The sequence below is a fragment of the Artibeus jamaicensis genome, unplaced genomic scaffold (assembly GCF_021234435.1).
Source record: "Artibeus jamaicensis isolate MK-2021 breed Jamaican fruit bat unplaced genomic scaffold, CSHL_Jam_final contig_851, whole genome shotgun sequence".
NCBI lineage: Eukaryota > Metazoa > Chordata > Mammalia > Chiroptera > Phyllostomidae > Artibeus > Artibeus jamaicensis.
Window position 1 is genome coordinate 9,877,087 of NW_026521986.1, and position 22,362 is coordinate 9,899,448.

The following is a 22,362-nucleotide window of genomic DNA, read 5'->3' on the forward strand; positions in this document are numbered from 1 at the left end:
CAGAAGGGATGGAAAGCCCAACACCGAAGGAGGCCTGGAAGGGACTGGCCGGTGTCCGGAAGGCCCTCGGGGGCAGAATTTGACAGCCGTCACCAGATGCTCAGAGGCTGTGAGGCACAGGAGAGCACAGATCCTGTGTTCTCCAGGGGCAGACTGGGGAAGTAAGCGGAGCCCCACCTCTCCTCTGCTTGTTGTTACCCACCTCTTCATTCAGTTCACTGAGCCCTTCCTGTGGACCAGGCACTCCTGGGTGCTGAGTGTACAAAGGGAGTGAGACTCAGGGCCAGTCCTTAAAGACCTTGTAGTTCCTTGAGGGATTCAAATAAGAAAATGCAGCGGCCAGTAGGTAACACATAGGGAAATAAGGAAGTGCAGGCTGCTCAGAGAACAGGGGGCGAGGAACCCAGAGTGGGGGACTTCTGGGAAGACACCCAGAGGGAGGGGAGACCAGAGCTGAACTCAAAGGCTGGGCAGAATGCTCTAGTGAAGGAGGTAGGAAAGGTTCTCTGAGCAGGAGGACCTATATGGGCTAAGCCCTGGAAGCACTTGCGCACAGAACGTGGACTCTGCATGAAGAGCCACTGGCTGAAGGGGGTGGGGGGCGGCAAGAGGTGGTGTGCAAGACATCAGTTCCCTGGGTGATGTCTAGGTTTCCAGACGTAAAATTATACAGGCAGTCAGGCCTAGCAAGGGTCTTTGTAATTCCTGCCTCAGCTCCAGGTGGATCCCCTTGCCAGGTGGTCTTGGCTGGCCTCTCAGTTCCTGTCACCACATGGATGACTCATGGACGTGGCAGTTGTTTCCAGATCTGTGCACTCCAGTGGCTCTGGCACCTCGAGGGGAGCTTGGCGACTTTTCTCCTCCCTCATCCCTGCTTGTCTCCCCCTCTTCCTGGTTGGGGCCCACGGGCTCCCATCATTCCCCTTGCGAACATCTGTTTATTACAGTTGTGCACAGAGGACCAGACTTGGCCAGGGAGGGGCGCCCACTTCCTTCTGTCACCTGGTTCTCAGTCCCCGACACTCCCGTACCCTCTGGTCTCCTTTATTAAAGGGGATGGGCTCTCCTTTGATGCCCACCCTCTGAGTCCTTTGGCCTACTGGCTTCCAACCTGCTTGTGACACCCTTTACCCTGCCCCCTCTCCCTGCCAGGTTCATCTACCCCACCCCCTCTTCTCAGGCAGCCAAGCTCTGTGACAGATAGTGGAGCCTAAGACCTATGCCTGGCCTTAGGAAATGCAGCCAAAGTGGAACAGAAGTCAGTGAAAAGATGTTTTAATCTTCAGAAAGGGGAGGAGAAAGTGGCAGCAGAAAAGGCTTTACAGAACAAGAGTCATTGGAACATGGTGGCTTCTCAGAGCATTAAATCCAGTGTGGCTGGAGCAGGGGCAGTAGCTCAGGACCAGACTGGAGGGTGTGACCATCAAATGTCAGGAGTTGGGAGCTGCGGTCCAAGGAATGGAGTCCCAGCTGCAGGTTTTAAACAGTGATCCTCTCTGGGCCTTGCAGAGATCACAGGAGTGATGGTGGGGAGTGAGGATTCCTTGGGGGACCCTGCTGTGGATAGACGGTGGAGGCATTTGAAAAGGGGAAGAGGGCCACATGAGGGAAGTTGGAAGGCTCAGAGTCCAGGGATTGTCCTCAGTTCACACAGTTAATGGCAGAGTCTGATGTAGACCCATCTTAGCATGAAAAGCAGGTGGCAAGTCGGCCATTAAAGATTGCTTTCACACGAATTCTCAGCCACCTCGCAGATTCTATTTTGTAGATGAGGGAGAGTAGAGGGCCTGAGAGGGCAGTGTTCATCCGGTAGGCAGACGGCAACAAGAACACACAGCACCCGAACGGGGGCCACGTGAAAACTACTCAGTGAGTGTTTATTGAGCACCTCCTACGTGCACATGCCTGGACTCTGTCCTCAAGGGGCTCAGTCTGGGACCTACCCACGTAGCTAAGTGAAACAAGCCAGACACAGAAAGACAAATTCCATATGATCTCACATGTGGAACCTAAAAGTCAAACTCACAGACCCAGAGAGTAGAATGGGGGCAGGGGCGGGGAAAATGGGAAGATGTTGAAGAGTACAAACTTTCAGCTGAATAAGTTCTGAAGATCTAATGTACAGTTAATAATGTATCATATGCTTGAAATTTGCTAAGAGTAGATCTAAAGCAGTAAGTATATGAGGTGATGGATGTGTTAACAAACTTGATCGTGGTAAGCATTTCCCAGTGTACACATGTGTTGAATCATCACATTTTACACCTTAAAATTATGTTGTACAACCTAGATATACACAATTTTTATTTCCATCATATCTGAATAAAGCTGAGGGAAAATGATAGGAAAAGAAAATATGTGCTCGTTATTAGGAGTCTATCCCTAAATGTGGCTGAGAGATGTTCATGGTGCAAACAGAACTGCATCTGCAGTTCTGCAGGAACTTGAAGCCTTCGATGAGTTGGAAGTTGAGCAAAAGTACTAGAGAAAAAGAGAAAGACTGAAAGAGGGGTCTCGAATTTTCCCAGACGGCCCTTCACATGGCGCTGTGCAGCAGTGGGATGGGCCTGGGCTTCGGAGCCAGCCCAAACCAAGTAACCGCATCCTGTCACTTCACTCAGGCCACACGTATCTGAGCACCCGTCGTGTTCCAGGAGATGACTGACTGGCTGAGTGACTTCAGGTAGACAACGCTTTTGAACTTCATTTTTTCTCATCTGGAAAACAAAAAGTAATGCATACCTCACTGGGGCTGTTTCAGAGATTAAATTAAACGGGTAAGATATAAAAAGTATGTTCGAACATCAGCTCTGCATCTGAGCACGAAGGGCTTTCAGGACCCTGAGCTTCCAGCCTTGACCGTTCACTGTTTCTGGTAACACTGCGCAGCCCTGGCCCACAGGGCTGGGGCACTGGATCGGCACCCAACTTGTTTGGTCTTTTCCTAGAAGTATCTGCCCGGCACGTGGCACTCCCACCAGCAGGGACAGCACAAAAGGAAGCAGAAACAGCCCTGGCTGGTGTAGCTCAGTGGATTGAGCGCGGGCCTGCGAACCACACGATCGCGGTTGGATTCCCAGTCAGGGCACATGCCTGGGTGGCAGGTCAGTTCCCAGCAGGGGACTCATGAGAGGCAACCATACATTGATATTTCTCTCCTCCTCTCCTTCCCTTCCCCTCTAAAAGTAAATAAATAAACTTAAAAAAAAAAAAGGAAGCAGAACCAGCTTCTCCCAAGGCTGCCTCGGCATGATCTGGGCTGGTTAGCTGAGCAAAGCAGAAACCACGTAAGCATCTAGTGTCCCCTGAACTTTCCCTCAGGAGTGTCTCCACCTGCCTTACCTTGGTTAAGGTCTGGTCAGAGGTCTCCAGACACAGGCAGAGGGGATGAGCAAGGTTGGTTTCTCTTCACCACGAAGAAATCGGTGCTTGCTTCCGTGAAGACACTGAATCTTTCCCAGGAGCCACCTGGGCTCCACCCAGCCCTTCTGTTTGGGAAGGACTTCCTTAAGAATGATTTTTCCAAGTATTCTGCCTTTCTCCTACCTATGGCTCCAGAGCTCATCCCGAGTCCTAGCTGGTACTGACCTGAAGAAGCAGAAAAGGAATTATTTTATTAAAAGGATATTGGCAGGGCTAGAGAACCACACCTAACCAGAGGTGCACCTTCCAGGAATGCCACCCAAGACCGAGCTGCAAAAGCAACTCAATGAGGAAGCTGCTGCCATTTGCGTGTGGCCAGGAGCCCACCTACAGTGCCAATGCTGCTTGGTGCCCTGGGAACACAACCTTGCAGCCACAGCTGACCCCCAAAGCAAGCCATGCCCATAGTACCACCTTCCCCTGAGAAAACCAATACCTGGGCATGGTTTTTCCTCACATTTGTCACCTGCAACTTTTGAGTGCAGAGTCCTGTCCTGGTGCCCATGGCCCGTAAACTCCACCCCATAGGCTTCCAACACAAGTTTTCTGGTTTCCATCTCGGGAAAGTAGGACTCCCAGAGTGGAGATTTTCCAAGCATTAGGACATGTCAAAAAATAGCCAAAACCATGTGAAATGGGCTTTCCTCATCTTCCTAGTCCTGTCTCCTATTGATGAACCCAGACCCTGGACCCTGAGTTAAGGCTTGGCCTGTGATTTTCTATAGGGACACAAGAGTTCAGATGGACCCCTTTGGACAGTGAGCAACAAGGGGGTGCTGCATGGGCTTGGGAGCCCAGGAGTTGGTTAGGGAAGGGGCACCAGGGCCCTGTGGGAGGCCCCTTCCTAACTAGACACGTTACCGGTTACCCTGGGGAAGGCCTGGGATACATCTAGTGAGGATGCAAACCCAGGTTCCTGCAAGGAGCCAGGCAATAAATAAGGGAGGCGGGCTGAGCAAAGGGTGGTGGCTCTTCGAGAGAATGCTATTTTAGTCATTAAAATTTTAAATATAAAAAAAGGCGTGCAAATGTTAATCAGAAAGTGGTTGCCTGGGAGGGAGTGAGGGGCAGTGGAGTTGATAGGAGCAGCATGGGAGGACTTCTGGGGTAAGGGAAATGTTTTGCATCTTGCTTTGGGTGGTGGTTAGTGTACATTTATCAGATACACTTTATCAAATAAATACTTAAGATCTAAGCATTTTATCATGTCATAATTGTACCTCAATTTTTCACTTGGGCAAGTTAAAGTCTGTGTATAAACTGACTGGGCTCTCAGATTACGCATTTGCAAACTGTTTGACACATGAGGAATCATACAGCCTGAGAGGGGAAGCGGTTTTCCCAGGGGCGCCCGTGAGTCCTGACCGCCCCGAGGCGGCCTGCGGCTGCTCTGCCTGGGAAGACAGTCGCGCGGTCTGGCTGGCAGCCTCATCCTGCGCCAACTCACTTTACCGTTGGAGCGGTGCGGGCAGACAGCGGTGCGAACACAGCCTTCCCGTGGGCGGGGCCCCGGGGGCCAAGACAGACCGCTCTGCCACGGCCGAAAGTGGGACGGTCACCTAGAACTGCTGGGAGCAGCGGAACTGGATGGAGCGCCGGCCTTGGGAGCACGGCCAGGCGCGCAGATAAATCACAGCCGCCCACTGCGCAGGCAGTTCGGGCTTGGCGCTGAGAGCCAAATGCCGAAGCAGACAGACAAGCTCCGGGAAAGGAAATCTGATTCCCGAGAGGCGGAGGCGGTGCAAAGTGAAACCCACCTGAGGAGGCGGGGAGGGCAGGCAGCGGCCTCCGGCCGGGATGGAGCCCCCTCTGGGACAGGCGCTGCGGACACTTAACTTTGATCTTACTTGGCCGCCGCCCTGCCTGGAGAGAGGTACAGGGACCTATGCTCTTCAGGTGAGAAAACCAAGGCTCACCTTAGCTTCGTGGTGCTACGCAAGGGCTGAGTTGGGATTCCAAGCCCGGATGTCTGACCCCAAACCCTAGCTCCTTACCCTTCCCCGCCCAGAGGCGAGCAGGGATCTGCAGGGGTGACTCCAAGCCTGTTCATTACAAAGCAGACGTGGTTCCCAGTTTCGATGTAAGCGCTGCGCTTAAGGAGCCCGGGGAAGAGATCACAGAGAGCGGTGGACGTGGGGAAGCGCAGAGGCCGCAGCCCGGGCCCAGCGACCCGCCGGGACCTTCCGGACTCGCGGAGCGGCCTTCCAGTCGCCGCCAGCACTGATTGGCGCTCGCAGCCGGCCCCCAGCTGGCTCACCTGCCCCGCCCAGCCAATCCCGGCCACCAGAATTGGGGCCGACGCGGGAAGGCGGCGTGGCGCGGGGGATGCTGCTGGAGGAGGCTGAGCCGCCCTCCTCGCCGAGTTCCTGCCGGGCCGGCCCCAATCCCGAGCCCCAGCCGTAGGCTACGCGCGCCCCGGGCCCCCTGGGCGCCGCGCTCTCTCGCGCGCTTAATGCAGCAGCTCCGGAGTCCGCCGCTCCGCGTCGCCTCTGGCTGGGACGCGCCCCGACGGCGCCCGGAGCGGCCTGCAGACACCTTCTCCCGCCCGGAACCTAGCGTCCCTGTAGTCCCCGGGAGTGGGTGGGCCGGGCCGGGCCGGACAGCCCCACTAAGGCAGGATGTTCATGTCCAAGTCCAACTCGGTGTCGCCCTCGCCGTCCTTGGAGCAGGCCGACTCGGACGCGCTGGACATCAGCACCAAAGTGCAGCTCTACGGCGTGCTGTGGAAGCGGCCCTTCGGGCGGCCGTCCGCCAAGTGGTCCCGGCGGTGAGTGCGCTTCCCGCGCCCCCTGAGGACTACCTGGGGAGGGAGACCAAGGCCTGTGGACCCCTTCGTATCCCCTTCACTACCATCCTGCCTCTGCCTCCCTTTGTGACCTTGGCCTCCCCTGCGAAGTGTGGATCCCAGTCTGGGCTGGGTTCGTCTCTGCCAGAGAGCTGGTGGAGCAGGGATGGGACTATAGGCCTGGGGCGGGGGTCAGTTCTCTGTGGAATGGATCTAAGCGGGGGTGGGGAGAATAGATGTTGGCTGAAGAGATCGTGGCCGTGGTAGGAGCCCAGCTGGGTCAGGTTGGGCGAGACTCTGCTTCATAAGGGGGAGCTCCATCTGCAGCCAAGATAGCCTCCTGGGACCCCCCACTGCCAATTCCGTTAGGTTCATGACACCCCTCCGCCAGGCCACAGGGTGGGCGGATAGGTGTGCCAGGGGTGTCCTGCCCCCACGGATGCACACTCTGGGATTTCCTAAAAGACTCGGTCCAGGGGAGGGAGGAAGGGCCAGAAAGGGTCTGTGCCCAGCCCTGGAAGAGCTGATGTTGGCAACCCTTCCAACCAGCCCTTGCAGTAATTAAAAACAAACAAACAAAAACCACCACCACCAACAACAAAACACCCTGGGCAGAGAGAAAGATTCCAGTGCTTCAGGCAAAGAAACTGGGACAGAGCGGAGGGACTAAGCTGAGGTGGAAATGGAGCAGAAACTGAGGGGAGTGGGGCTGGGGGTGGATTGGCCCTGCCAAAAGAACTGATCCCTCCGAAGGTGTGGGGGGTGGGGAGGGTCAGAGCAGCCATAGCTTCCTGGTCCCCAACCCAGAGGCAACGCCCTAGACATCAGTAGCTGCTTTCCACTTACCAATGGGTCTGAAAGGTATTGGAGGAAGGGGAGCCCCAACCCTGGTTTCAGGAGCAATGGACTATCTTCTGCACGGTTTCCACCTTCAAGCCAATCTCAGTTCTGAGATTCGACACTGGAATGGCTTATAGAACCCGACCCTGACCCAGCTTCCTGGAGGTGCGACCCTGCCAGGAAACTGGGAGTGTGTCCAGACGCCCCTTCCCATCCCACACGGCGAGTCTGCCTCTCATTAGGGGGCCTCAGATGTCTCCAGGACCACAGATCACAGGGATGTAGTTCATAGTGGTTGGTTCTAATGTTCTGTTTTCATGAATAAGTTAGTATTTCTACAAAATCACGGAACAAACGGAACTGTGAATGGTGTTTCACACATTATGTGGCTGGTTTCACTTACACACTTTTATTAGTCTTGCCAGGTTTCTCTCTGGGACTTAATGGGATATTGGCTCCTGGAGTTCCTCCAAAGTTAAGCTTATCTTTGATCCCCTAAATGGAGGCCTGGGGCAGCATGGGGCACATCTTGTGAGGGGCGTCCAGCGATGTGCTGCTGACTGAGCTGTGGCCCCCGAGGGCCGGGGAACAGCCTTGTCTCTATGGGGCCCTCCAGTGCTTGTGTGTTCCCATACCACTAGCAGTGTGCCCCGCCTTTCTCTCTGCTGCCTCTGTTGCTCTAGGCAGCCAACGCCCCTCCACTGGACCTGGCCGCTTGTACTTGGTATTGCTTCTGGGCCTGGTCATCCAAGACTTCTGCTGCCAGGCATTTTCACCTGATTGCATCCCTTGTAAATGCTAAGAACCTGTGACCAGCACCCCTCCCCCCAGAGTATGTCTCTGACTCCTCTTCATCCACAGTTGTGGGGACCTGGCTCCTGCACCCAGAGCTGGGAGGTGTCAGGGACAAAGGCTCCCAGCTAAAGACACGATAATGGAGCCAGGGAGGGCGTGGAGAATTGTAGCACCGCCCACACCCCAAGAATTTACTTCCGTAGCCCCACAGCCACTCAAAAAAACACCCAGTCTCAGAATTCTAGAGCCGCCACTGTGCAAAGGCTCCGCCTCCTCTGGGCCTCGGGAACAAACTGACATCCTATCTGCCCACTCGGGCCTGTGTCCGTGTTCACGGTTGTAGAAATACACCTCCACACACACACACACACACACACACACACACACACACATACACACACACACTCTCGGTGTATTAGCCTTGGGTCAGCAACAGAGCCAGCCAGCGTCTGGGGGTGGGAGAAGCGTGATGCTGAGCGGAGGCCTCTCTCACTTCCCAGCAGAGCCCCTGGGCACCAGTTCCCCATTTGTGGAGTGGAGTCTCTGGACCTCAGCTCATTAGCAGCCACAGGAAGGCTTGGGGAGTGGGCAGCTCAGGCCCCACCCACAGAGCCATGCCATTAGGGCGATCGATGCCCTTACTGGGCAGCCGCGGGGAGGGGTCCTGGAAAGGCTCCTGTGCTGCATAAATAAGGAATGGGCAGGATGGAGCCAGCTGTGACCAGCTGGCTTTCATAAAGCCTCTTCCGCTTGGGGTCCATCTCAGGGCCTCCAACCCCTACCGCCCAAGCAGCCTGTCCCTTCCTGGTCTGGGAAGGTGCCCTTGAACTAAAGGCTCAGCTTTTTTTTTTTTCCTTTCCCCCATGGGGAACAAAAGGAGAAAGGGATAAAAAACATCACTTCGCAGAGATAAGAGAACCAGGGAGAGGTGTTTGGAGAGTAAGGTCGATGGCTTTTCTCCCCTTAGTCTGTAAGCAGTGGAGGCACAGGTGCTGTTGGCAAAAACCTGGGCCCCTCAGAATGGAGGCGGGAAGGGGGTGGGGCGTCTCAGCCCCGGCCAGTGTCAACCCTGTGGGGGGGCTGGGCTGGCACACGGCTGAACTCTTCCCTGGGATCAGAATACTGTCTCCAGAATTCTGGTTCCTCTCTCTAAGCTCTTCTGCACAACTTCAAGGCTGGAGCCCCGATGGGGAGGGCCCAGCCAAGTCCCTCCTGCAGCAGGGGAGCTACACTCCCTCTTGTGCCTCCTTCCCCCCTGGTGTAAGGGGCCAGTGAGTCCCTGCCTCAGGGAGCTGATTCACAGAATCCACTAAGTGCCCCGGGGACCCGTGGAGCCGGTAGCCCCAACCCCCACACACCCATTCTGTTCCTGGAATACATCTGTCTCCCCTTTCTGCTTCCTCACAGATTCCTAAGATACTCCTTCCTATTCACTCTTCAAAACCCTCCTCTCAGAGATCTCCCCTGGCCAGACACCTTAACCATTCATTCCTCCCTGGTCTGCACTCTTCCTGTATCTCATACAAACTTACAGTGTCCCCGTGTACCCTGGTGCTTCATGGTGTCCCCGTGTACCCTGGTGCTTCACAGTGTCCCCTGGTGCTTCAAGGTGTCCCTGTGTACCCTGGTGCTTCGCAGTGTCCCCGTGTCCCCTGGTGCTTCGCAGTGTCCCTGTGTACCCTGGTGCTTCGCAGTGTCCCCGTGTACCCTGGTGCTTCACAGTGTCCCCTGGTGCTTCAAGGTGTCCCTGTGTCCCCTGGTGCTTCACGGTGTCCCCGTGTACCCTGGTGCTTCACGGTGTCCCTGTGTACCCTGGTGCTTCGCAGTGTCCCCGTGTCCCCTGGTGCTTCAAGGTGTCCCTGTGTACCCTGGTGCTTCACAGTGTCCCCTGGTGCTTCAAGGTGTCCCAGTGTCCCCTGGTGCTTCAAGGTGTCCCCGTGTACCCTGGTGCTTCATGGTGTACCCGTGTACCCCGGTGCTTCACAGTGTTGCAGTAAACATTTTAATTGTCCCAGCTCCCACTTACCAGCTGTGTGATCTGGGGCCTATTACTTAAGTTCTCTGTACTGGTTACCTCACCTAGCTCATGTGAGGAATGAATGAGTTAGCACACATAATGATGTTTCTAGAATAGAGCCTGGCACAAAGGAAGAGCTCCAGAAACATTAGTTACTTTTTAAATTATTGATTTGTACTTGCTTTCCCTCATTTGACTATAAGGTCCTTGAGGGGCAGGAAATCATTAAGCCCCAGGGCTCAGCATAGTAACTGGCTGTACCAGGTGGCTCCTTAAAGCTCTCTGACCTGAGCCGGCCCGTAGCTCGTAGACAGGGCAGTGCCACAGGGCGAGGAGGACCAGGCATCGCAGAGCACCGCAGTGGAGAACGTGGACCTTGTCAGCAATGTTGGGTTCCAAGTTTGCCACTTACTAGTCACTTAATCCCTGTGCCTCAGTTTCCTCTCCTGTAGAATAGAAAAACAGGTATCTCCACCTTCGGAGTTATTGTGAGATATGTACATAAGGTAATGTCACTAAAACAGTGGGCAGATAGGATGTCCTGGCCCCTCATAAGTGTTCCTTAATCTAGAGGTGAAAACACTGTTGTGTATAGTGGAGAGGGGGGAGGGGAGGCAGCCAAGACTGACACGACCCCTTACCTCGCACGTGCTCCCCAGCCTTTGCCTTGCCCAGTGGGGTGGGCAAGGAGGGTCTTGAGGGCTGGGCTGAGGACCAGGCTTTGCAGGGATGGAACTGGGCCTGGATGGAAGGAGGGGCTCCAGACAAGAGGGAGGGAAAGTGCCGTGTGCCTGGGGGACAGGGAGGCCGCCAGCTGGGCAGCGGCCAGCAGCGCCCACTGGTAGGAGCCATGGAAACACAAATGAGAAAGGTCAAGGGAGGTCGCAGCGGATACTGAGCCCAATAATAATAGTACTACTAAAACCAAGTATTTATTGAATTATTTGTCATGTGTCACACAGTGTTCTAAATCTTTGTGTGAACAAACTCATTTAATCATCTGGACAACACTAAGAGATGTAGGTACTATTATTACCCTCAAGTTACACCGAGGGACCCGAGGCTTGCAGGGATGAAGTGACTTGCCCTGGTCACGTTGCTGGTGAGGGGCAGAGCTCTGACCCTCAGTGACCTCCGTCTTGATACCTACAGCCTCTGGTCCATCTGCTTCCCACCCAGGTTCCAGCACAAGAGAGGAAGCAGCCCCTTAGGCAGTGTCATGTGGGAAGGAGGAGCTGGGACTGTTGTCCCTGGGTTGCAATCCCAGCTCCACATCTGCCCTATGTGACCTTGTACAATCTACTTCACCTCTAAGCCTCAGTTTTGTCATCTGTACAATGGGATCAAAGAGCCCTACCTTGCAAGAGAGTTACATAGATAACATATTCTGCTACTTATACAGCACTTAGCACGCCAGCTTGCCCATGAGACCACCCAGCCCTTGTGTAGCCAGCCCAGCTCTGCAGGGCCCAGAAAGGAGGAGGTGGTCATTTGCTGAATCAGTGAATGAATGTCCACAGCAACCCCAAGGGACAGATACTCGCACCCCCATTTTATAGAGGAACTTGGAAGGGAAGGCTCAGCCAGTCTGGGAGCTTGCCTGAGGCGGCAGCTGGAGGGATGGAGGTCACTGGACTCCACAGCCCCTCTTCTCCCTGCCCACCTGCCTAGTGGGCATCTGCCTGCCACACCCCACCCCCAAGCCCCGGGCACAGTGCTTTGCCCTGGGAGGGGAAAAGGCTCCAGAAGTGTCAGGAAAGCAAGAAGGTATTTGTCTTGGTCAGCTCAGCCTCCCATAACAAAATACCATAGATGGTAACCATCTGTTAAACCGTTCAGTCAAACAACAGAAGTTCATTTGCTCACTGTTCTGGAGGCCGGAAGTCCCAGGTCAGGGTGCCAGCATGGTCGGCAGCTGGAAAGGATCCGCTTCCTGGCTCTCAGGCCCTCCCCTTCCCACTGTCCCTCTGTGTCCAAGGGAGAGGGAACACCCCCTTTTTGCAGAAGGCCAGAGTGCCATTAGGTTGCGGCCCCCCTGTTGGGCCTCATCTATCCTTATCATGGTAGGGCCTGGAATAAAGTCGTTTTGTTCAATGTCACTATGTTATAATGTTGATGAGAGGCCACAGGTACTTAACTCATATACATAAATTAGCCTATGGTAAAATTAATTTTGTTATAAGTCAATTTGTTTGAAGTCGCAGAACCTGTTGACAGCATTGAGGGAGGACCTACTGTGCCTCTTACAGACCCCATCTCTGGAGACGGTCAGGTTGGGAGTGAGGGCTCCGCGTATCAGTTGTGTGCGGGGGCATAGTTCAGTCCAGAACGGAAGGTCGGAAACCACTGGAGGGGAGGAGCAGGGCCCCAGGGCCGCCTGAGCTGCCCGGCTCGTGCTTTCCTGCGGGTGGGGAATGCACGGCTCCGGCCGGGCTGGCAGAGCGAAAAGCACACGCTCCTCCCATCCTCAGGACGATCGGCTGAGGTGGGTGTTATCGCCCCCCATTCTGCAGGCGAATGAACTGAGCTCAGAGTGAGCTCACTTGTCCAAGGCCCCCATGTAAGAGATGGCAGGTCTCTGGGATGCAAAGCCTGTGTTCCTAATGACTCTCTGAGGTTCTTTGAAATAGGCAGGGATGTCTCCCTCAGCTCACAGGATGGAGTGGACATGGCTGTCCTCCAGGACCCCGATGTCATCCTTGGGACAGGATGGGCACACGGGGTGTGGCCATGGCTCTAAGTGCCAGTGCCCAGCCCAGTCAGCAGGTGCAGAAGGAGCTCAGACAGCATCATGGGCTGGTCTGGCCCTCAGGGCTGAGAAGGGTTCTGCCAGGTTGGGGGTGAGAGCAGGACGTTCCAGGGAGTGTTGCCTGGTCTCTGCAGGATCCCGTAGGATGTAGTGAGGGGTGAAGCAGTGAGCTCAGTGTTCACCTGAGCAGAGAGGCTGAAGGGCAGAAGTGGGGGGAAAGCTGAGAAGGTGGGTGGGGGTCAGGTGCTGGAGGGCCCAGAATGTCCTCACCATCCTGCCGAGGGTGGTGTCCCTGTGCTCTTTCCCCGCTGTGGGCAGAAAGGCCTGGGGAGAGCTGGTTTTAGCAGGATGTCACCTCTGAGGTCCATAGTGGCATTTGGTGTCTGGCTGGGCAGAGAGGGTCAGTGTAAATGGAGAACGTGGGTGGGCGTGAGACACACACCAAAAGACAAAGTGTGCGTTGCTTTCCTGGGGGAGGCAAGATGGCAGTTGTCAGCAGTCCCAGGGACCATCCGTGCAGCAGCTGTGGCCTCAGAAAAGTTCAGGGGGCTGGGGGAACCCTCAGAGATTCGCTGACTTAGTACTGCTGACCAGCAGCTTTTCAAGCCCTGCCACGAGGGGCGTGCTGGTCAGTGGTTAACAGTGGGGTCTCAGGGTGGCATGGAGGGGGAACAGTGTTTTGTGGCATCTGATGATGCTCATGGCTGTAAACACTCCACTGTGACTGATAGCAAGCTACCAACACAATATCACCAACTCAGAGCAGAGGAGACTCACCCCGTGGCTATTGGGAGCCCATCGGAGCCGGCTCCAGCTCCCTGCAGCTCCCAGCACTCCCAGGCCCTTCGCTCAGCAGTGGCAGTAGCAGGGGCCCCAGGAGGAAGGGACACCCAGCTCAAGGGGGTCATCTTATCCTCGTCAATGCCGACCATGAATCCTGAGGTGGTCCCCAGGGGGTCCCCCGTGCTCCACGTCTGGGCATTGAGGCTGTTGTCTCCCCAACAGTCAGAAAGCACCAGGGGCCTAGAAGTCCTAGGTTCGACCTGAGTCTCAGAAGGAGGCTGTGGAGCAGGCTGAGGGCAGAGGGGGTGCAGACGCCACACGCAGGCTGCACGCCTGGCCCCACGGGCCTGGTTCCCATGTTTCGTTTGACCGACAGCCTTCCTGATCACTTGTCAGAGGACTCATCTGGGAACCTTGTGTCTCCTTCCTTCCCGCCCCTTCCGGGGAAGACCCTAAGGCACTGGAGACAATGGCCCAAGGGGCCGAGGATATCCAGGAGGATGTAGCGCAGATGTCCCCCTGTGCCAGGGGTGGCGACTCAAGAGGGATGGAGGAGCCAGCCCTGGGGGCTACTGCGGGCCTCCCACCTCAGCTGCCCACCAGTGCGAGGGTCAGGCTGCCTGGGGCGGTGGGCAGCTGGCCAGCTGAGGCCTTTGCTCAGAGGTGGAATGTGGGTTGGTGAGGATGAGTTGGTGTCCCCACGGGCTTCCCATGTGAGTGCAGGGCCCCCAAGGAACCTCACCCTTCTCTCCTTGTTGTCCCTCTCTGTCCACCTCCTGCTATAGGTTTTTCATCATCAAAGAGAGCTTTCTTCTTTACTACTCGGAAAGTGAAAAAAAGAGCTTTGAAACCAATAAATACTTCAATATACATCCGAAGGTGAGGGGGCCCCTCCCCAGGGCCACGTTGGGGGAGGGTATTCTGTTAGGGTAGGAGGCTGTGTCTTCTGATCTGAAAGAGTCTGGAGCACAAACCCTTCCTAGCGCACAAAGTCCCTGCCCCCTCTGGGCTGGGCCCCCAGCCTCCTGTGCCCTGGAGCCCTGGAGCCCCGGGGCCCCGCCTCTCCCTCCTGGGAGAGCTGTGGTCCAGCTCTCAGCCTGGGGCCCCCAGCATCGCTGGGCTTTGGCTGAGGGCTCCCACGGGCCTTGAGTGACCTGGTCTGGGCGGGGTGAGAGCCTCCTGTTCTGGTTCTTCCTCAGGGCGTCATCCCTCTGGGCGGCTGCCTGGTGGAGGCCAGGGAAGAGCCCAGCATGCCCTACGCCATGAGAATCTCCCACCAGGACTTTCATGTGAGTAAAGCTGTTGTCTCAGCCTGGGTTTGGCAGGGGCAGAGCAACTTCTCTGGGACCCCCGGGCCCCTAGGGCAACCCCTTTCAGTGGCGGGGGTGGGGGCGACGGGTGTCACTGCATAAGGATGTGAGCCGGGAGAGCAGGGCTGGGCCTGTGGAGGCCTGGGGCGGCCTCCATGTCCTCTGAACGGCCTTCTCTCAGGTGCACCGTGGCCCCTCTTCCTGGCAGGGGAACATCTTGCTGGCGGCAGAGTCTGAGTTTGAGCAGACGCAGTGGCTGGAGATGCTGCAGGAGTCAGGGAAGGTGTAAGTGCTCCCAGCAGGGGTGGGGGCAGCCTGAGGGGGTGGGGGGAGGGGTGCGGGCTGGGCTGACCCTGATCTCCCTGTCCCTTTGTGGGATCCCGGGGGCACTGAGGGTGCAGGGAGAGGTCAGGGTGGGACGAGAATGTCTGGGCCTCTTTGAGGACCTGGCTGTGGGAGTTGGTTAGGTTGGGCGAGAGGAGATAGAGGCCAGGCTTAGAGCATCTGGGAGAGGTCTCCTAAGTGAGCTTGATCAGGCACAGCGAGCTTTGCTTGTCTAAAGTCACAGGTGGCAGGCACGGACACCATTTGTCTCCAGCCCTCAGAGTGAATCCAGCCCCACTGGTAGGACCGGGCTACCTCCCCGGCCCCATCCCATCTCCCCAGGCCACACCATTAATCCTGGTGTAGGCAGAGCTTTGTAAGTCAGGGCCCATCACAGAAACCTCCAGCCCAACACAGTTCATTTGCCCATAAACCCTTGTCCTGGCACCTGCCTACTCAAGCTGGGTCGTGCTTTTAGTTCAAATAACCCTGAGTGCACGCTTGTGCCAGGCCATGTGCCACATGGGAAGCATTCAGTGCTGTAGAGAGCAAGCAGGAAGCGATCTCCTCTTTGCTCCAAAAGTGCTGTCGGCCCAGCCCACATGGCCCACTTTGCAGCCTGGGCCAGCCTCCAGGGCCGTAACCGATCAAGGCCGGTGGCATGCCCAGAGCCCGGGGTGCCAGGGTGAATGCGAGCTGGGATTCTGGAGAGAAGGGACAGGCACGTACAAAACACTCACATTCTCTTTCTTCCGTACCCTTCTGTTTTCACGATTCTGTATTTCTTCCTATCCTGTCCCATCTGCCCTCCCTCCCCAGGACCTGGAAGAATGCCCAGCTGGGAGAAGCCATGATCAAAAGCCTGGAGGCTCAGGGGCTGCAGTTGGCCAAGGAGAAGCAGGAGTATTTAGGTGGGCTGGAGGGGCAGGCTGGGAGCTGAGATTCCCTGGTGGTAGCCCTGGTGGGCCAGAGGCTTGCTGGAGGACCAAGGTTGGTGTCCTGGGCAGGACTTAGCAGGCTATGGGGAGCCAGACACCAGCTGGGAGCCTGGAGGGCTTTCTAATAAGCATCCTGTTGACCGTCGTGACAGGAGGCAGGAGAGCCTGCTGGTTAGGAGCCTGGGCTCTGGACTCAGTTTTGTCCCTTATCTGTCAGCTGTGTATGTCTTTAGGCAGCACAGCCTCTCTAAGCTTCAGTTTCCTTAAACTGGGGACAGGAATAGCCCTGAGCTGTTGGAGGTGGCGTGGGGATGGAGTTACGTGAGAAAACGCCTGTGAGCCCTTGCATCAAGCATGAAGTAAGGGGTCCAAAAATGGAGTTGATGTTGTTCTGTTGTTCGCCTGCCCTGGGCCCCCAGGTCCTGGCTTGCCTCTGGCTGTCACACCACAGCCCGCTTTAAACCTGACCTCAAGGTTCCAGGCCCTGGTGCCCCTCACTGGCTGGTTAACATGCTGTTTTGGAAAGAAGCTGAGTCTGGAGTTTGGTCCTTTGCCTGGGACCCTCTTCCCTGTACCCCCTTAGATACCCAGGGCTCCCCTCTGCCTGCTCGAGGCACCACTCTCTGCCCAGGATGGCCCTTCGGCACCAGCCAGACACTCGTGCAGCCCCTGGCGCTGCAGAGACTCACTTGCACTCCGGAGGATAAGACCATCCCTGACTTGTGCATGCACAAAGCAGGGACAGTGACTGGAAAGGAGGGTAGCAGCTCCCATCACCAGGCGCTGGTCCCACCCTCTGGCTGGCCTGGTGCGGCCGTGCTGACCTCTTCCCCTTAGGAGAAGCTGAGGGTGACAGAGGTGACCGAGGCACCAACCCCTTGCGACCGGATCTAGAGTGAGTTTTTCATGGAGTGTGTGTGTGCTCGCTTTGGCAGACAAGCTGATGGAAGAGACTGAAGAACTCTGCCTGCAGAGGGAGCAGAGAGAGGTAGGTGCCCACGGAGGCTGCTCAAAATCGCCACCCTTCCCCATGCCCACCCCCTACCCCCACTCTGGGGGCCCTGGACAGCCTAGGCGTACGGCTTGGTTTCTGGCACGAGAGAAGGATGTGGGGGAGCGGAACACCCAGAGAACCAGCTGGAAAGTCAGGCTGGTGGAGCAGGAGGGCCAGTGAGATGACAGTGCTTGAGATTTGCAGTAGCTTCTTGGCAAGAAGTGTATTTCCTCTGGCCAGCCCCAGGGAGCAAAGTATAAAGGGTAGGTGGCCACCTTCTAGAGAATGAACCATCCCAGCGTTAACTGTGTTGGTGGGTAATAAGCTGCTTGCCGCTGGTGATATTCACAGGAGGCTGGGATGGCCTGAATGATTTATAGAGGGGTTTCTGGCACCTGTAGGGTGAGGGAGTTGGTTTATCTTCCAGGTCCCTTCTGTAAATGTCGATAGTACAAGTCGCAGGGGGGCCGAGCATTGGCGGTGGGGAGTCACTGAAGTCCACTTTCTTTGGACTGTCCACGCAGCGCTGGGCCTTGCCTGTTCTGTCATGGCATCCCCCAGGTGGCAGATGAGGGTGGTGGTTTGCAGTACAGCCCGGGAGCTGCACTGTGGTCGTGTGACCTCTCTGAACACCAACATTGTCACATGAACAATGGGGATAATAACTGAACCCGTCTAACTAGGGGTGTTGTGGGGATTAATGTTAAATGTAAAACGCTTGGCATGGAACACACGCTTAGTGGATATCTGTGTTTGTTAGTATCACAGTCAATGTCGTAACTAATTATGGGCCCATCTTGCACGTGACCCGCCTGAGGCCCAAAGCTGCAGAGTGGCTTGCCCAGTGAAGCCCACAGAGGGAGGCCACTGCCCTTTGCCTGGTTGCTCTTCCCTGTCCTCTCCCAGGTGAGGCCCAGGGCAGGGGCAGCAGCCTTGCCTCCTGCCTGCCTCCCGACCTGACGCGTGCTCACTGCTCACCCTTCCGAGCCACCACTTACTGGGCTAGGAAATAGGTCCTCGGGCCATGTCCCCGTGGCACCCCAGATGGTCGCAGGGCCCGGCACAGCCCCTGGCCCAGGTCTGGCACTTCGTACATGTTTGTGGAATGACTCTATGAATGGACTTTTTTTCAGTTGAAATATCTTTTAATTTTTCAGTTGTAGTTGATGGACAATAATATATTAGTTTCAGGTATACAACCCGGTGACTAGACATTATATAACTTACTAGGTGATCATCCCAATAAATCCTGTGCCCATCTGACACCGTACATACTTATTATAGTACTAAGTACATTCCCTGTGCTGTGCTTTACGTACCCAGACTGTCTGTAACTACCAATCTTCACTCCTTCATCCCTTCACCTTTTTCACCCACTCCCCGACTCCCTCCCCTGCCAAATCTGGCAGTTATTAAAATGTTCTCTGTATCTACAAGTCTGTTTGTGTTCTGCTTGCTCATTTATTTCATTTTTTAGATTCCACGTATAAGTGAATTCATCTGGCCCTTGTCTTCCTCTTCCTGACTCATCTCACGCAGCACAGCCCCTCTAGGTCCACCATGCTGTTGCAGGTGGCAAGAGTTCATCCTTTTTCGTGGCTGAGTCATAGTCTGTTGTGCGCATGCGCCACTTCTTTATCCGTTCATCTATTCGCGGACACTTAGGTGGCGTCCATATCTTGGCTACTGTAAAGAATACTACAGTGAACATATGGTTGTCTTTTTGATTTAGTGCCTTGGGTTGCTTTGGATAAATACCCAGAAATGGAATTGCTAGGTCCTCCTTCGTCTCTTTGTTTTAAAGTCTATTTTTGTCTGGTATAATTATTGCTACCCCCGATTTTTGTTTGTCTGTTTCCATTTGCAGGACGCATCTGTTTCTGTCCCTTTACTTTTAGCCTGTGCGTGTCTTTCGCTCGGAAGTGAGTCCCTTGTAGACAGTGGATATGAGGATATTGCTTTGTTATCCATTCGGCCTCCATGTGTCTTTTCACTGGGACATTTCATCCATTTGCATTTGAAGTAATTGTTGATAGATGTGTATTTGTTCCCATTTTTATTGTTGGTATTTTTAATCTTTTTTTCTTCTTGGATAAGACCCTTTAACAATGAATGGACATTTTTAAAAGAGATTTTATTTGTTTATTTTTAGAAAGAGGGAAAGGGAGGGAGAAAGAGGAGAGAAACATTAATGTGCGAGAGATACATCGATTGGTTACCTTTTGCACCCCCCAGCTGGGGACCTGGCCCACAACTCAGGCATGTGCCCCAACTGGGAATTGAACCAGTGACCTTTCAGTTTGCAGACTAGCACTCAATCCACTGAGCTGCACCAGTCAGGGTGGAATGCACTTCTGTTTTTTGAGCCAACGTTTTTATTTTATTTTATTTTTTAAAGTATATTTTATTGATTATGCCATTACAGTTGCCCCATTCCCCCCTTCATTCCCTTTGATCCTGCACACCCCTCCCCCACAATTCCCCCCCTTTATTTATGTCCATGTGTCACAAGTTCTTTAGATTCTATATTTCCCCTACTATTCTTGCCCTCCCCCCGTCTATTTTCTGCCTACCGTCTGTGCTACTTATTCTCTGTACCTTCTCCCCACTTCTTCTCCTCCCACTCCCCTGTTGCTAACCCTCTGTGTGATCTCCATTTCTATGGTTCTGCTCCTGATCTAGCTGTCTGCTTAGTTTGCTTTTGTTTTAGGTGTGGTTGTTAATAACTGTGAGTTTGCTGTCCTTTTACTATTCATATTTTTTATCTTCCTTTTTTTAGATAAGTCCCTTTAACATTTCATATAATAGGTAAGGGCTTGGTGATGATGAACTTCTTGAATTTGACCTTGTCTGAGAAGCACTTTATCTGCCCTTCCATTCTAAATGAAAGCTTTGCTGGACAGAGCAATCTTGGATGTAGGTCTTTGGATTTCATGACTTGGAATACTTCTTTCCAGCCCCTTCTTGCCTGCGAGGTCTCTTTTGAGAAATCCTCTGACAGTCTTATGGGCACTCCTTTGTAGATGACTGCCCCCTTATCTATTGCTGCTTCTAGGATTCTCTCCTTCATTTTACTCTTGGCTAATGTAATTATGACGTGCCTTGGTGTGTTCCTTCTTGGGTCCAACTTCACTGGGACTCTCTGATCTTCCTAGACTTCCTGGAAGTCTATTACCTTTGCCAGATTGAGGAAGTTCTCCTTTATTATTTGTTCAAATAAGTTTTCCACTGGTGGCTGTTCCTCTTCCCCTTCTGGTACCCCTATAATTCAGATGTTGGAACGTTTAAAGATGTCCTGGAGGTTCCTAAGCCTCTTCTCATTTCTTTGAATTCTTGTTTCTTCGTCGTTTTCTGTTTGGTCATTTTTTTTCCTCCTTCTGGTCCACTCCCTTGATTTTAGTTCCAGTTTCCTTCCCATCTCTATTCCTGTGCATTTCCCTTCATTTCACTTAGTGTAGCCTTCATTTTTTTAATCTAATTTGTGACTAAAATCAACTAGTTCTGTGCGCATCCTGATCACCAGTGTTTTGAACTGTGCATCTGATAGGTTGGCTATCTCTTGGTCGCTTAGAAGTATTGGCTCTGGGGCTTTGAACTGTTCTTCTTCTTGAGCATAATGTTTTGGTCTGTTTGTGCCTGTTATGTATGAGTTGAGGATCCTTAGATGTTCACCAGGGCGGGGCAACCCAGCTCACCGGGTTGTGACGCTGTATGTGGGGGCGGGGTCAGAGCCAATGGCGTTTGTTTCGCTCTCTCTTGGATTTCAGTCCCCTCTGCCATTTCCCACAAACAAACTAAGCCCTTCTGGTGCTGTTTCTTGGGTGTGTGGGCTTGTGCACCCTCCAGGTCCCTGAGGGTCTCTCCAACGAACTGTCTGTGAGCCTGGGATCCTCTCCCAGCACCTTGACCCCCAAAAGTTTTTCTAATTGGTGCTTTTAGGCTTTAATTCTCCTTGCTGGGGCCCTGGGTTGTGTGGTCTGTCTCACTGCTCGCTCCTTTGCCTGGTTTATCTGCACGTGAATGTGTGACCGGGGTCAGTCAGCAGCCTTGCACCCTCACTGGGTCTGCCCATTGCCACCCCACGCCTGGGATCTGCCAACTGCCACCTGTGTGCCTGGGTTGGTCAGGGTGCTTTTTCCTGAGTGACCCCGCTCCGCCAGCTGCTGACTCCACCCCTCTTACTGGTCTGAACAGTTAGTTGTTGTCAGACTTCGGTACAGTTCAATTTTCTGTCTGTTTTGGTTGTGTTATTATTACGAAATCTTTGTTGTCTTTAAACTTGGTTGTGCGAGGAGGTACAGTGTTTCCACCTTCGCCTCCATCTTGGCCAGAAGTTTGGAATGAACATTTTTGATTCTTATAATTTTGCATTACATCTTGACTTTAATTCAGTAGGACAATTTACCCTCATTTTTCTTCTTCCAAATTTTTATCAGATATTCTTGCTCATTTATTCTCCTGGCGGACTTCGGAATCATTTTTCCAGTTAACAATTTAAAAGTCTAAACCCAAACAGACAGAGCTCCCAAACCAAGCCTGTGGAGCGGTTTTGCGTTAGGACCGCGTGGGTCTGAGGACGGGCTTGGCGTCGGCAGCGTTCGAGCCCCTGTGTCTCCGGGTTCTCGTTCTAGCGTTTCGGTCAGTTTTTCTACAGTTCTGCACATTTTGAGAAGTGAGACTTCCAGTGCATTATCAGTGACTTAAAGACAGGTAACTCAGGAAGCCAGGGGGTGGGATGGAGTGACAGACAGCCACGGGCAGGAAGACAGACAGCCTTATCCATCAGAGAGGCTGAATCTGGGGCAGCAGTCCGCCGGAGGAAAATTTAGACACTCTATCTAGGTCTTTAGCCAGAAATGAGGACAGTGGAGACCCACCGCACACAGGCCTCACCGAAAGCCGTAGCACTCGGAAGGAGGGGTGCCTGTCAGCTTGAACTCCCTCTTTGAGGGGGGGTTGGTATAAAATGTGAGTGAGACTCACTGGGGCCCAGCTGGTTGCCGAGGTGAAGGCTGCCCTGGGCTGGCAGGAGGGAGGGGACTGTGCCCAGGCCCTCGGCCCGTGCCAGCTGCTCCAGATCAGGAATAGAACTCACTGAGTCATTCCGTCCAGGTTTTTCCTTACTCAACTTAATCATTCGTATAAGGGGTCTGCCTGTCCCCTGCACTTTAACCCTCCCCACTTCAGGTCATGGAGATTGTCTGGGTGTGCCTTGTGCAACTTAAAAGGGCATTTGGGACAATGGCCCAGTGATGAGATGGAGATTCTCTGGTCTCCAGAAGCTGCTGGGCCTAAAGGCAGACTCAGGGTCTGCGGTCAGGAGCCCCAGGTTGGCGTGTCAACTCTACTGCTGCCTGTGTGGCCTTGGACGAGTAAGCCTCCCGGACCTTCAGGTTCTCCACCT

The 22,362-nt window shown here is 54.1% G+C and overlaps 1 protein-coding gene and 1 long non-coding RNA gene across 4 annotated transcripts in view; one reads left to right on the forward strand and one right to left on the reverse strand.

The window, feature by feature from the left end:
• Nucleotides 1-2,272: 2,272 nt before the first annotated feature.
• LOC119035702 (uncharacterized) lies at nucleotides 2,273-5,506 on the reverse strand. Its single transcript, XR_005079854.2, has 3 exons — nucleotides 5,418-5,506; nucleotides 3,343-3,588; nucleotides 2,273-2,717 (listed from the first exon to the last, which is right to left on the reverse strand). It is a non-coding gene; the product is annotated as an uncharacterized LOC119035702 (long non-coding RNA).
• A 182-nt stretch (nucleotides 5,507-5,688) lies between these two features.
• Nucleotides 5,689-22,362, forward strand: part of PLEKHD1 (pleckstrin homology and coiled-coil domain containing D1) — a 31,039-nt gene continuing 14,365 nt past the window's right edge. For 2 of the 3 annotated variants that reach the window (XR_005079853.2, XM_037127117.2), the window contains exons 1-6: nucleotides 5,689-6,190; nucleotides 14,178-14,271; nucleotides 14,592-14,681; nucleotides 14,884-14,987; nucleotides 15,846-15,937; nucleotides 16,900-16,952. Coding sequence is in view for 2 of the 3 variants with exons in the window: in XM_037127117.2 (XP_036983012.1) it covers nucleotides 6,042-6,190; nucleotides 14,178-14,271; nucleotides 14,592-14,681; nucleotides 14,884-14,987; nucleotides 15,846-15,937; nucleotides 16,900-16,952 (582 nt within the window). In the remaining variant the exon portion in view is untranslated. The remainder of the gene's footprint in view (nucleotides 6,191-14,177; nucleotides 14,272-14,591; nucleotides 14,682-14,883; nucleotides 14,988-15,845; nucleotides 15,938-16,899; nucleotides 16,953-22,362) is intronic. The other variant, XM_037127126.2, reaches the window with a different exon arrangement.